The 13,320-nt window shown below is 39.9% G+C and overlaps 1 protein-coding gene across 3 annotated transcripts in view; it reads left to right on the top strand.

Moving 5' to 3' along the window:
• LOC135217923 (derlin-2-like) overlaps positions 1-13,320 on the top strand; it is an 86,806-nt gene that overhangs the window by 18,706 nt on the left and 54,780 nt on the right. For 2 of the 3 annotated variants that reach the window (XM_064254014.1, XM_064254013.1), the window contains exon 6: positions 4,725-4,888. In XM_064254014.1, coding sequence (XP_064110084.1) covers positions 4,725-4,888 — 164 coding nt within the window. Of the gene's footprint in view, positions 1-4,724; positions 4,893-13,320 lie in introns of those variants that run through there. The other variant, XM_064254015.1, reaches the window with a different exon arrangement.

Raw genomic sequence — 13,320 nt, 5'->3', positions numbered from 1 at the left:
AAGTTTGTTCATACTTACCTGGCAGATAAATTAAATCAAGTACCCACCCACATCCCTCAGGGGATAGTGGAAAAAAATAAAAAATTATTGAATAGAAAAATGGGAATGGTTCCTGATACCCGCCTCCCAGCGGCGGAAATGGGTACTAACCACCTGGCCGACCACTGCGTGTGTCGGAAGTTTTTAAAATTCTGTCGGATTTCAGAAAATACAGCTATATATATATCTGCCAGGTAAGTATGAACAAACTTTATTGTATCATAACAATATCATTTTGGTTGGTTTAGTTCAGAAGTTGACGTCGGTTTTAGTTTTTTTTTTTTTTTTCAGTTTTAGTGGACGTTTCGGCTAGTAGTTGAACGGTCGTTACTCGTAAGTGCTGAGCGTAAACGGAAGTTTGGAAGGTTTTTTTTTTTTTTTTTTTTTTTCATATTGTTTATTATAGTTAATGGTTAGTTAATAATTATTTTGAAATGAGTACATGCAATACATTGAATAAAAAAAAATAGTGAATTAGATATAAAATAATATAATAAATCAGACTGCTATCATCGAAGCCAACAAATATGTATTTTCTAGAATTCTTCTTCTGTTTTAATATTACGTATATGTTTCTTTATAGCTGTCAGTAACTCGGTATCTCCATTAGGTAAAGATAGAATAAAGAATAGAAATGAATGGTTATTATGCTGTTTGGTAGTTCCATTAGTTGAAAAGAGATAATGAAAATTTATGGCTTACTGTGTGCTAGGAAAAGTGATTGCTTGGCGATCGTTCGGTACTCGTAAGTGCTGAATGTAAACAAAAGGTGGGAAGGTTTTTTTTTATTTTGTTTGTGTATTATAGTTATTGATTAATTAATAATTATTTGAAATGAGTACATACTGATTATTTATACATTTTATTGGCATATTCTAAGCTTTTAGCTTCTTAGGTTTAGATGTCAGAATCATAGACTAGGCTACAGTAGCAACTGCTAACATAGGCTAGGCTTATTGCTAAGGGACATAATATGCTAAATTCCTAATATATGATGTAAAAATGGGGTTGAACATTACATACCGTTGAATATTACTCAAGTATGTACAGTATTTTGCCTTTTTGGAGTCTTATTTCTTCCGTCGGATCGGCGTCGTAACCCTAGAACATGTGTTGTAAGCCTGAAATAAATATAATTTTAACTGGGGTTTTTTGTGAGGGCTTGGAACAGATTAGGCATTTTACATGTAAAATGTGGTTCAAGATATGAAAAGCTCATGATACGAAGGCCGCCTCAGAACGGATTGATTTTGTATGTCGAGGTACCACTGTAGGGCTGATGCCTTTGTATAATAAGGCGCCCTGTGAGGTTATTTAGACCTGCGATAATTTACGCTAAGGTCGGTTTGTTATGACTCTCCATTCTCATTGGAGTGTCTTGGATTTCGATGATAATTTCTAAGGCAGTATCTTCTTTGGGTATGAAGGCAGAGATGTTTCAAACTCATGATGATAATTTCTAAGTTCATTCAGTATCTTCTTTCTGGTGCGAGGTTCTATTGTTAAACACAGTGTACGAAAATATCTGTATTCTTGCTAAGTCTACATTGTGAAGATCAGATAAAAATGTACAGGTCTGCCAATGATGCTGGCTAATTCAAGTCTGACTACAATCTGGTTTACAAATCATAGAGTGAGCAGACAGTAGCTCGAACGTATGAACATACACAGTAGACATAGATTACAAGTCATGTAGGCCGTCTGAGTTATAGGTCACTGTGGGTGTCTCAAGTAGGAAGCTTTGACAACCGTTTACAAAACAATAGATTTGATGACCACAGATGACGGCAAACCAGACACTAACTGATACAACACATCATCTTAGCCTACTTTATCTTATCTAGTCTGATCACATTCCTGTAAGCAAACTGGTTGACTTCTTGGGTCACTGGTTTTAATTAGTTTTAGTTTTATATATGGAGTAACATTCCTATTTTTATCTATTATGTAACACTTACCACCACTGCGTAGCAGTATGTGTGAAAAAAAGGTAAATGTATAGGATTTTTAAGTTTGAAAACTTTATTTACTAGTCCTATTAATGAATGTGTGTGAATGATGGCCATGTTTGTTGTTATCACTGGAAGATGATAATATTGGGAAAGTAATCATCTTTTCCAAGAAGATTTCATTAAAGATCATAGTAGGTGTAGTATTTACTTTTTGAATTTAAGTTCTAATTTTCCTGCTTTCTTCCATGCAATGTTTCTGAAAATCTCACCAACTTCGTGGAGAATGGAATCTGGTGATATTGAACACTTGAGTTTTACTGTGTATTGACAAATACAAATCTATACAAAGGCACATCAAGCCATCTTCATACTAGCTGAGTAATGGCATCTGAAGTGCCAAATAGTATAGTGTTTTTATGTGACAGGAAAGTAGGAATTTGCAAGTCAGTAATCCAGGTCAGGATTAATTTCCATGGACTATTAAAGGCCACCAGGCTATACACAACTGTATTGGAAGGTCAAGTGGTTCTTTCAGTAGCAGTAGTAGTCAACTAAAAGAATTCTTTAATTCTATGTAGAGGTAGTTACATTTTGATGAAAGTCATTTCTTAGAAATATTGTCACAACTTGCATTGGTTTCTGGATTATTAATTAGAATTTCTTTCCTCAGAGTATTGCGCTAGAAATAAGACAAAAACAAAATCATCATTATGCAATGCACTAAAGGCTTTTTTTTTTAAATTTATCAATAACTCTTTGAGCATGACTGGATGAGCATTCTGATGGTTTGAAGTAAGGCCTATATAGGTGTCAGGGACACAGCCTTCATGGTGCAAATAATTATATGTTCCCTTATTCTGATAGTATAATGATGTCATATTTATAAGATTTGTAAAATGGTTCTGCATTTCTGTTTGTAACAGTTTTAATTGCTTTTTCATAGGTTTTATATTGGTAACTCATATATTCCTGTAGAACAAGATTATCTGTAAATTTGTATGGCCCCACAAATTATGTGTCCCTAACTCCTATATATAGACCCTCTTTAAAACTGTTTGTCAATATGTCTGCATGTTCTGGAGCTAGAGGGAGTACTGTTTATAAACAAGTTTAAAAACCAAAATGTCTACTTGAAAGAACTGCTCATTTAATGATACAGTTGTAGGTAGTTGAGATAATATTTGTATGTTGAAAATGATATGGTTTCTATATATATTAAAATCCTTTATTGGTGTGATGTAATTGTGATAAAAAGTCAAATTCTAGTGTCCAGTGCCATCACTTTTAACAATATAACCTGGAAAATTAGAAGAAATTAAACAGTACAGTAATGACAAAGTAAATTTGGCAGTCTTTGGCATCTAATGTTGTCTCCTTGATAATAATGTGTACAAGTTCAAATCTCCTCCCTAAAAATTGTTGTTTCTAAATTTGACAATCCTTCCGGATTAAGGGTTTGTAATGACGAACGTATCCAAATTGTGTGAAGAACTTGAGAAGAGGCCACTATGGTTAGTACAAATGCCTTTAACATCTGGTAAATATGACCAGTAGCCTTTATATATATATTTATGAGCCTAAAAAGCAATAGTATACATAAAGTAAACAGTTGCCATGATAGTGAGGATGTGCCTATTCCACTTGTAGCATGTTGTATCTTAGTTCAACAAATTTATGAATATTTGAACTTAACCTCTCTCCCAACCCAGTGTGGTTGAGTTTGGTTCTCCTCATTGGGACTTGGTGTTTCTTCATTTGATTTCCATTTTGGATTCAAGGTTTTGCAGAGCAAAGTATATCCACAAAGTGATAAACCTATTAATCAACAGAATGTTGTGACTTGTACAATTACACATACAGGCAGTCCCCGGGTTACGACAGGGGTTCCGTTCTTGAGATGCGCTGTAAGTCGGAATATTGTCAAAAATCCTGAGAAAACCTTACTTTTAATGCTTTGTGTGCATTCAAAACTATGTAAACTGCATTCTTATCGCATTTTTTCATAAAAAAAAACTTCAAATATTGATTATTTTGCATTTTTGGGGTAATCTTTCTTCTGCCAGATCAGCGTTGTAGGCGCCGTAACCCTGGAAATAATATCTGATGAATATAATTGAAAATCGCCTTAACCTCGCAACGTCGTAAGCTGAACCCGTCGTAACCCGGGGACTGCCTGTATATCCTTGTATAACCTTGGCTAAGGGTCTAGTTAACTATCAGTTCTGGTCTCAACTAGCAAAGGGAAAAAGTGCATTATGTGATTTGTGTGTTATTCAATACACACATTGTTCAGAAAAAGTAATTTGGGAGTAGTTTGGTGTATCGTTATACTTCGTTTTACACTTTCAATGTTATTATATTCAAATTTCATGCAGCTTAGAATGATACTTATTATATTCTGTGAAGAAACTTTTTTTTTGAAATATAGATTTGTTAGCTATGATGTTTATTAGTAAAAAAAACTTTGAAAATGTATTATTTTCAGTTGGGTTATGTCTATCTTTTTTTTTTTTACATTTGGTAAGAATTTTCAGTCAAAAATAAGTTTTTCTACCCAATAGAAGACACTGTATTTTCAAGGAAAGTAATGGATGATTACTGAAATTATTGTTGTAAGTTAGTTTCTATATATTCTTTATCAACCAGGCACTTACAAACTAGATGAAAATGTTAAAATTTTAATGTATTTTTTAAAATTTATTTCATGAGCTTACTTTTCTGTAATTTTTTCAGGCACCATATCTTCCATGGGTATTACTAGGCTTCAGTGTTTTGTTGGGAAACTCCATACTTGTTGATCTTGTTGGAATACTAGTTGGCCACATTTACTATTTCTTGGAAGATGTTTTCCCAGCTAGATCAGGCGGCATCAGGTTATTGAAGACTCCTCGTTTCTTGTAAGTTAGTTTGCATTAATATTTTATATATTCATCATGTAAAAAAAAAAAAAAAAAAAAAAAAAAAAAAAAAATAAAAAAAAAAAAAAAAAAAAAAAAAAAATGACATCTTGTTACATGTTTATTAGACATTCCAGTTTTGTAGATTGGTCTTTGAGCAGAGTAGTAGTTCCCTCATATACCCAAGGAATTGACCCAAAGCCCGTAGTGTAAATGTGAATTTAATGTATGACACTTACCTGGCAGGTATATATATAGCTATATTCTCTGTTCCACCTGGCAGAAATTTTCAAAACTCGCGGCAAACGCTAGTAACCTATTATTAGTTCAGGCAACCACCACCCCGTTACCGTGGCGCTAGCACTAGGAACCGTTCCCAATTGGGCCAGATTTTCTCTGCCAGCCGAACCGGCAACATTGTTGGTGGTTCCCTGCTAGGATTTTCATTCTCGTTGCTGACTTTTCATGGATTTTTGGTATTGTACTCGGAAACGTTAGCTTGGCATTCGCTTTGGATTGTTCTTTAAAGATGTCTGATACTGGAAGTATGTTTAGAGTTTGTGTAAAAGAGGGGTGTAAGGTAAGGTTGCCGAAAGCTTCGGTCGACCCTCATACTATTTGTAAGAAGTGTAGAGAGAATGTGTGTACTTGGGAGAATAGGTGTTTTGAATGTGAGAATTTATCAGAGAAGGAATGGAAGATATTTATGAAATATGTTGAAAGGCTTGAGAAAGATCGTGTAAGGAGATCCGTTTCTCGTAGTGAGAAGTCGAATTCTTCTAGCAAAAGGAGTGAATGTATTTCCTCTCCAGCTCCTTCTAACGTAGAATTGGTAGTTCCTTCTCCCCAGGTATCTCCTGCGCCCGCTGCTGTATCGGAGGAGGCGAACGATACACAGATTGTGAAGGTGTTTGCTGCCCTTGCGTCCATGGGCGACCAGATACAGCGACTTACGGATAAAGTTAGTGCTTTTGATGTCAGTGAAAGTGTAGTGGAGGGGGCGTCTGATCGTCTCTCTCGTGCTCCTAGACCTAGACCTCTGTCAAGCTCCCAAACCCAAGGAGAAGGCATGTCGACAGTCGAAGGGGGGCGAGAGAGGTTTTGTCGCGGTCAGGCGTCCCTTCGAACAGTCCTGTTGCAAGTTCCCAGGCTGTTGCAGTTCGCCGCAGAAAAGGCGTAACTGGGAAGTGTGCGTCCTCGGATGGTTCGACTTCTGAGCGGGAACGTCGGTATTCAGTTGTGTCTCGCCCCCTCAAGAGGACTTTCAGGACATCGACTGCTCTCGAGAGACATGCTCAAGATCGTTGAGGCTTGGTAGTAGTCCTGAGGTTTTGTCCTCCTCGGAAGACGGGGACGCAGTTCCGATCAAGAGGAAGAGGATCTTTCGTGCTAAAGACGACTTAGTACGGCCTTCTCGTCCTTGGATTTCGATGAGACTCTCCTCCATCTTCTTGTTTGTCTTCCCCTCGTCTCTCTCCATTGGGTAGAGTACAAGATCGCTCTCCGTTACGTCGCAGTCCTGCTCGTAATCCTCCTCCTTCGTCCTCTGCCATTCAGGAAGATAGTACGAAGGGTTTCTTAAGGGAAATGCAGTCTAAGCTGGCAGTTCTTGTGAAGTCTTGGGATGCTCCTGTGCAGGCATCTTCGAGGCGGAAGGACGATTTCCTTCCCGTTAAGTCTTCTAGAAGAAGACAAGGGCGCGTTCGCCGAGGACGCAGGACGCACTGGCGCTACGAGGGCGGGCGATCGTTTGGTTATTCAGGACGCAGAACGCAGGAAGAAGAAAATGGTTTCGGAAGAAACAGGACGCAAACGTCAGGACTCGGGATCAATTGTGGACGCAAGACGCAGGCGGCAGGAAGCAGATGTGTCTACGATGGACGCAGGACGCAGGCGGCAGGACATCGATAGGCGGCAGGACGCCGATTCTTCGTTAGCCGCAGGACGCAGGCGGCAGGACGTTATTCCGTCAGCGAAGCGTCAACACGACAGTGATCTGCAAGACATTTCTTCAGCAGAAGAGGATTTGGATTTAGTTGAGGAAAAGAATACGGAACCTTCTTCAGATTACAAGATTCTGACTTCACGTCTTCTTTCTATTTTTGAAGGGGAATTCAAACCAACAGCTCCTTTATCTCCCTTATCGCAGTTTTCCAAGACTAGGACTCCAAAGAAGTCCTCTTTCCTTAAGATGACTCTATCAATTTCTGCGAAGAAGGCCCTTCAACATGTGAATGACTGGATGAAGGATAAGAAAGAAGCGGGGAAATACTCTTTCGCTTTTCCACCAGCTAAGTTAGCATCGAAGTCAGGAGTATGGTACGCTACTGGAGAAAGTCTAGGCCTGGGAGTACCTGCCTCCTCCCAGGGGGACTTCTCCAGTATAGTAGACAGCTCACGCAGACAGGCGTTACAGTCTGCTAAGGTCTGGTGGACTTCGTCCGAGTTTGACCATCTTTTTAAAGGGATTTTTAGGACTTTCGAAGTCTTCAATTTCCTAGATTGGTCTTTGGGAACACTGGCGAACTCCCTAGAAGAAGAAGATTCGCATGGACAAGGCTCTGAGAGACGGAACGAATGAACTGGCTTCTTTGTTCACAGCAGGAGTACTAAAGAAGAGATCGCTGTTGTGTTCTTTCGCTTCAAAAGGGGTTTCAAACTCTCAGAAATCGGAGTTGCTGTTCTCTCCCCTTTCGAAACAGCTGTTTCCTTCAGAGGTGATTAGGGATATAGCTCTCTCCCTTTCTCAGAAGGCCACTCAAGATCTTCTCTCGTCTTCAGTTAAGAAGTTCTTACCATCCAAGTTGGTTAAGAAAACTCCAAAGGAAACTAGGCCTTCGCAACAGCCCTTTCGAGGCAGAACATTCGCTCGACCCGCCTTTAGGGGTAAGAGAGTACCCGCTAAAAGAGGAGCCAAGACCACCTCTAAACAATGAGATATCAGTCCTCCAGACGACAGTGGGAGCCAGACTTCAAGGTTTTTGGGAAGTTTGGCAGAACATGAAGGCAGATCCCTGGGCTGTCAACGTAGCTCGGGAAGGGTACAAGATTCCTTTCTTGAAGAGACCTCCTCTCGCAACATCTCCGAGAGCCCTCGGGGCAAATTACAACGATTTAGTGAAGAAAGCAGCTCTGTGGGAGCAAGTAGCTTCCATGCTAGAGAAAGGAGCCATAGAGCCTGTTCTGGATCACGAATCTCCGGGAGTTTTACAACCGGTTGTTCCTGGTTGCAAGTCCTCGGGAGGTTGGAGGCCAGTCTGGATGTAAGTCAACTGAATCTTTTCGTAGAAAAGACCAAGTTCATTATGGAGACGAACGATTCAGTACTGGCAGCGGTACGTCCAGGGGACTGGATGGTGACCCTGGACTTACAAGACGCATACTTTCATATTCCGATTCATCCAGGAAGCAGGAAGTATTTAAGGTTTGTGATTCAGGACAGGGTCTTTCAGTTCAAGGCCCTGTGCTTCGGCCTTTGCACAGCCCCCCAAGTGTTCACGAGGATGATGTCCAATGTGGCGAGATGGTTGCACTTAAGAGGGATCAGAGTGTCTTTTTATCTGGACGACTGGTTGATAAGATCCCAATCAAGAAGTCAATGTCTGGAGGACTTGAATCAAACATTGAAGTTAGCAAAAGACCTAGGTCTTGTGGTAAACATGGGAAAGTCTCAATTGAATCCCCAACAACAGATAGTTTATTTGGGGATTCAGATATCGTCAGTGACTTTTCGGGCTTTTCCGTCCCCCGAAAGGCAAGCCCTATGCATTCGGAAGGTGCAGGACTTTCTAAAGAAAGACCGATGCTCAGCAAGAGAGTGGATGAGTCTACTGGGCACACTCTCTTCGCTAGAGAGGTTCATTTCTTTAGGAAGACTGCACATGAGACCTCTACAGTTTTTCCTGAAGGATTCATGGCCAAAGAAAATTGCAACCGGATTCCTTCCAGTTTCTAATTCCTGCCGAAGTGAAGGAGGAATTAAAGTGGTGGCTAACTCCAGGCAGGTTAGCAAGAGGGATGTCGCTTCAGCAGAAGAGCCCAGACCTCATCTTGTATTCCGACGCGTCGGACGCGGGTTTGGGGAGCGACATTAGGCCCTCAAGAGGTGTCGGGACTTTGGAGCAAGGAAGAAGCAAGTTGGCACATAAACAGGAAGGAACTGATGGCAATTTTCTTGGCCTTGAAGCACTTCAGAGAGTTGATTCGAGACAAGACAGTGCAGATCAACTCGGACAACACCACGGCTCTGGCATACATCCGCAAACAAGGAGGGGCTCATTCTTTTCCCCTTTACAAGCTGGCAAAGGAAGTTCTGCTTTGGGCGGAAGAGGAAAGCGTCGTGCTGCTCACCAGGTTTATACAAGGAGAGAAAAATGTGAGTGCGGACCTGTTGAGCAGAAGAGAACAACTTCTCTCGATGGAGTGGACGTTGCCACATGGAGGTTTGCCAGAGCCTGTGGAAGTTGTGGGGCCGTCCAGGTAGTAGATCTGTTTGCGACAGCCAGAACAAAAAGGTTACCAACCTATTGCTCTCCGGTTCCAGATCAGGAAGCAGTGGCGGTCGACTCATTCCTGATGGATTGGACAAACTTAGATGTGTACGCTTTTCCTCCGTTCAAGGTACTGGGGAAAATTATGAAGAAGTTCAGGGAGAGCCAAGGAACGAGGATGACCTTAATAGCCCCGTTTTGGCCGGCCCAAAAGTTGGTTCACAGAGGTACTGGAATGGACAATAGATACGCCAAGGACTCTTCCTCTAAGAGTAGATTTACTCAGACAACCCCACTTCGACAGGTTTCACAAGAATACCCTCGCTCTGGGTCTGACTGCGTTCAGACTATCGAAAGTCTTGTCAGAGCGAGGGGATATTCTAGAGAGGTGGCCAGTGCAGTGGCTAGACCAGAAGAACCTCCACAATCACAGTATATCAGTCGAAGTGGGAGAATTTCCGGAAGTGGTGTAAGAACAGGAAAGTGTCTTCATCCAGTACCTCTGTGACCCAAATCGCAGACTTCCTTCTATACTTGAGGAAGGAATTGGGTTTGTCAGTTTCGACAATCAAAGGTTATAAAAGTATGCTAACCTCAGTGTTTAGACACAGAGATCTAGACATCTCGAATAACTTAGACCTTAGAGATCTGATTAGGTCACTTGGTACCAAGAAACAACCCCAATGCAGGCCACCTGCTTGGAACCTCGATGTTGTCTTGAAGTATTTAACCTCTAGCAAATTCGAGCCTTTAGAGAAATCCTCTCTGAGAGATGTTGCTAAGAAAACTATCTTTTTAGTCGCTTTGGCAACGGCTAAAAGAGCTAGTGAGCTTCAGGCCATATCGAAGAAGGTGGATGGAGGACATGGCAATGCAGTGTGTTCCATTCCAAGAAGGTTTCTTTGGCCAAGAATGAGAATCCAGCTAATCCTTGGCCAAGATCCTTTGAAGTTTTGGGTCTGTCTGATTAGTGTGGCACGAGCAAGAAAGAGTTCTCTGCCCAGTGAGAGCATTGCTTTTTATATGGAAAGAACAAGAGAGATCAGAGGGAATTCTGATGCTCTGTGGTGTTCAGTTAAAGACCCCAGTAGACCCATGACGAAGAACGCTTTAGCCTTCTTCATGAGAGAGTTGATTAGAGAAGCTCATATGTTGTGTCAAGAGCAGAGCTTTGGTATTTTGAAAGTGAAGCTCATGAAGTCAGGGCAGTTGCGACTTCATTAGCTTTTAAAAAGAATTTAGCCCTCAAGGAAATTATTGAATCCACATATTGGAGAACTAATTCAATATTTGCGTCTCATTATCTTAGGGATATTCAGACAACCTTTGATAATTGTCAGACGCTAGGTCCATACGTGTCCTCTGGTACAGTATTGGGCAAAGGAGTTACTACCCCATAACCTTCTTTTAAGCTAGTGATTTTTATATTAGGTGATGGTGTTTGTGTTTTTGGTCGTCTGAGAAAAGTGTTCGGTACTTTTATCAGTCTTGTGAGTATTATCTTGGTATGGTGTGTGTGTAGTTCAGGTAAATGATCTATTACTAGCTTGAATGCCGTGGCATAAGAGGGCTGTACGGTTCTGTCAACACATTGGTCACGTCCAGTTGTCAGTTCCAGTCTTAGCTTCTTCAACATACAGGACACTTCCTTGTTGAGAGCTCCTAAGGTTTAAGCAGGCTTAGAGGCAGGACCTATGAAGTCAGCTACCTTAGCAGGTAAGGAACCTAGAGTTTTAATAATATTTTAATAATATTTTTATACTCTAATAATGCTGCTGTCTTTGACCCACCTCCAAATGTGTCAATCAGCTATATATATACCTGCCAGGTAAGTGTCATACATTAAAATGAAGTTTTTATGTTAAAACAAAGTTTAATGTATACTTACCTGGCAGGTATATATAATTTAATTCCCACCCTCCTCCCCTCAGGAGACAGGGTTCAGAGAAAATCTGGCCCAATTGGGAACGGTTCCTAGCGCTAGCGCCACGGTAACGGGGTGGTGGTTGCCTGAACTACTAATAGGTTACTAGCGTTTGCCGCGAGTTTTGAAAATTTCTGCCAGGTGGAACAGAGAATATAGCTATATATATACCTGCCAGGTAAGTATACATTAAACTTTGTTTTAACATAAAAACTTCATTTCCATGAGTAAACCCCATTATTTCTGTACTACAGAGCATTTTATGCTGTTAATACAGATACAGAAATAAAGAGAACAAGGTGAATTATGCTTCAACTAAAATATAATGAGTAATGTTAGTTCTCTCTCTCTCTCTCTCTCTCTCTCTCCAACACAAGTAGGGTGACATTGATGTTGTAAATGATTGCATTGGACTACAGTCTCTAATGCAGCTTTGAAAGGCTCATTCATTTTGTATGAATGGTGAATATCCTCTCATGATGAAATTGATGTGATGATTTTTTGTTTTAGACAGCAAGATGAGGATAGAATGGCATCTGATATGTAAAAGTACCACCACAGATGAAGTTGAAAATCTGTTCTTAAGTTTCTATACAAGAAAAATACCAATAAGATGTCTGCTTCTATCATACTTCATTTGGCAAAATAACTGTTGCATTGGTTGCAACTGATCATCATTGCTACTGATGATTTTGACTTTTGACTACATTCCATCTGAGTCATATTGATTTTTTCTTCCTCTTCTCTTTATTTTCTTGCACTTTGTCTTTCTTGTCCTTATTCAGTAACTTGATAACTCCCTCTAACTTCTAATTTCTCTTTTATAAAAATTTCTTTGTGGCTTGCACCATACTTTCGTCAATCATAATGAATGTTCTTGAGGAGGCAAGGGTTGTATATGTGGTACTCAGTATCAAATGATTTCCTTCCATGCTCTGAAAAGTTTTGTTTGCTGTGCACATTCGTGAATGTAAGTTTTGTCAAGCATCATCCAGATCAGTTGAAGGCCAGATGTGGAGGGTAATCTTTTTCCTCAACTAATTTCTTTAATTCTCCCAGAAATATGGCAATAACTCCTTGTGGCAAGGATTTAAATTCTCCTACATATTTTATATTTTCAAGTCTAATTCAATTTATGAACCTATATGGCCATGCGTCACTTTCTGTGAATGGTTTGGGATTGCTCGTTTGCTTGTTAACAAGGAACAACTTGTAACTGATTATTCTGTCTTGTTTTTTCTTATCGAGAGAGTTACTGTAATATCTCCATGATGGTCTTATCATTTGCTGCTTCAAGATAGTATGAGGTGTTTGTCATCCAGTTCCATAACTCTTATTTAGGATATTGAATTCATTCAATCACCTGGTTTCAGAATTATTGATTAAATAACTAATTTGGACTGCAAACCATGTACTACTTCCCTCATTTTGGAATTATTTAGGGATTTGCATGAAGAGGCATTTAAATGAATGTCTTTGATAGAAAAAAAAAATAGATATCCCCTCACTCCTTATATCAAATTCCTTTGTGATTAGAGTAGGTACTGCACAGCTGTGAGGTTCTCATCCTGGGATTCAAGGTTCTGCCCAGAAATGATTTTGGCCTTTCTTTCAAGGCAAGGCAAACTATAGGCAGGCTGAATAAGATTTGGAAATTAAATACCTGAAATGCATGTGGTAGCATGATCCATGATGCTGTGTATGCTTTAGTTTAGTAAGATTTTAATCACTATATGGAAATGTAACACAGTAGAACAGAAACTATAAAATAATTTGTCTGTTTTGAAAATAAAGCTTGGAAGAAGAATATTACTAGTCTTGTGGCAGAGTAAAGTGGGAAATGATACCAAAAGTAAAGTTACAGTTCCAAATGCAGATAGTGAAAGTTGCATACCCTTCCTTGTTGAATTGTTGCAAAACTTCAGAATTTTGCCTTGTGAGTTCAATCCTGAGAGTCACTGTGCACCTTCACAAGGAGGCTAGGTTAACGTAATGGGAATTGACCACCATCTCCTAAT

Source organism: Macrobrachium nipponense, chromosome 9 (assembly GCF_015104395.2).
Source record: "Macrobrachium nipponense isolate FS-2020 chromosome 9, ASM1510439v2, whole genome shotgun sequence".
NCBI lineage: Eukaryota > Metazoa > Arthropoda > Malacostraca > Decapoda > Palaemonidae > Macrobrachium > Macrobrachium nipponense.
Note: the sequence above shows the minus strand (reverse complement) of the source record. Positions and strands in the feature narration are given on the sequence as shown.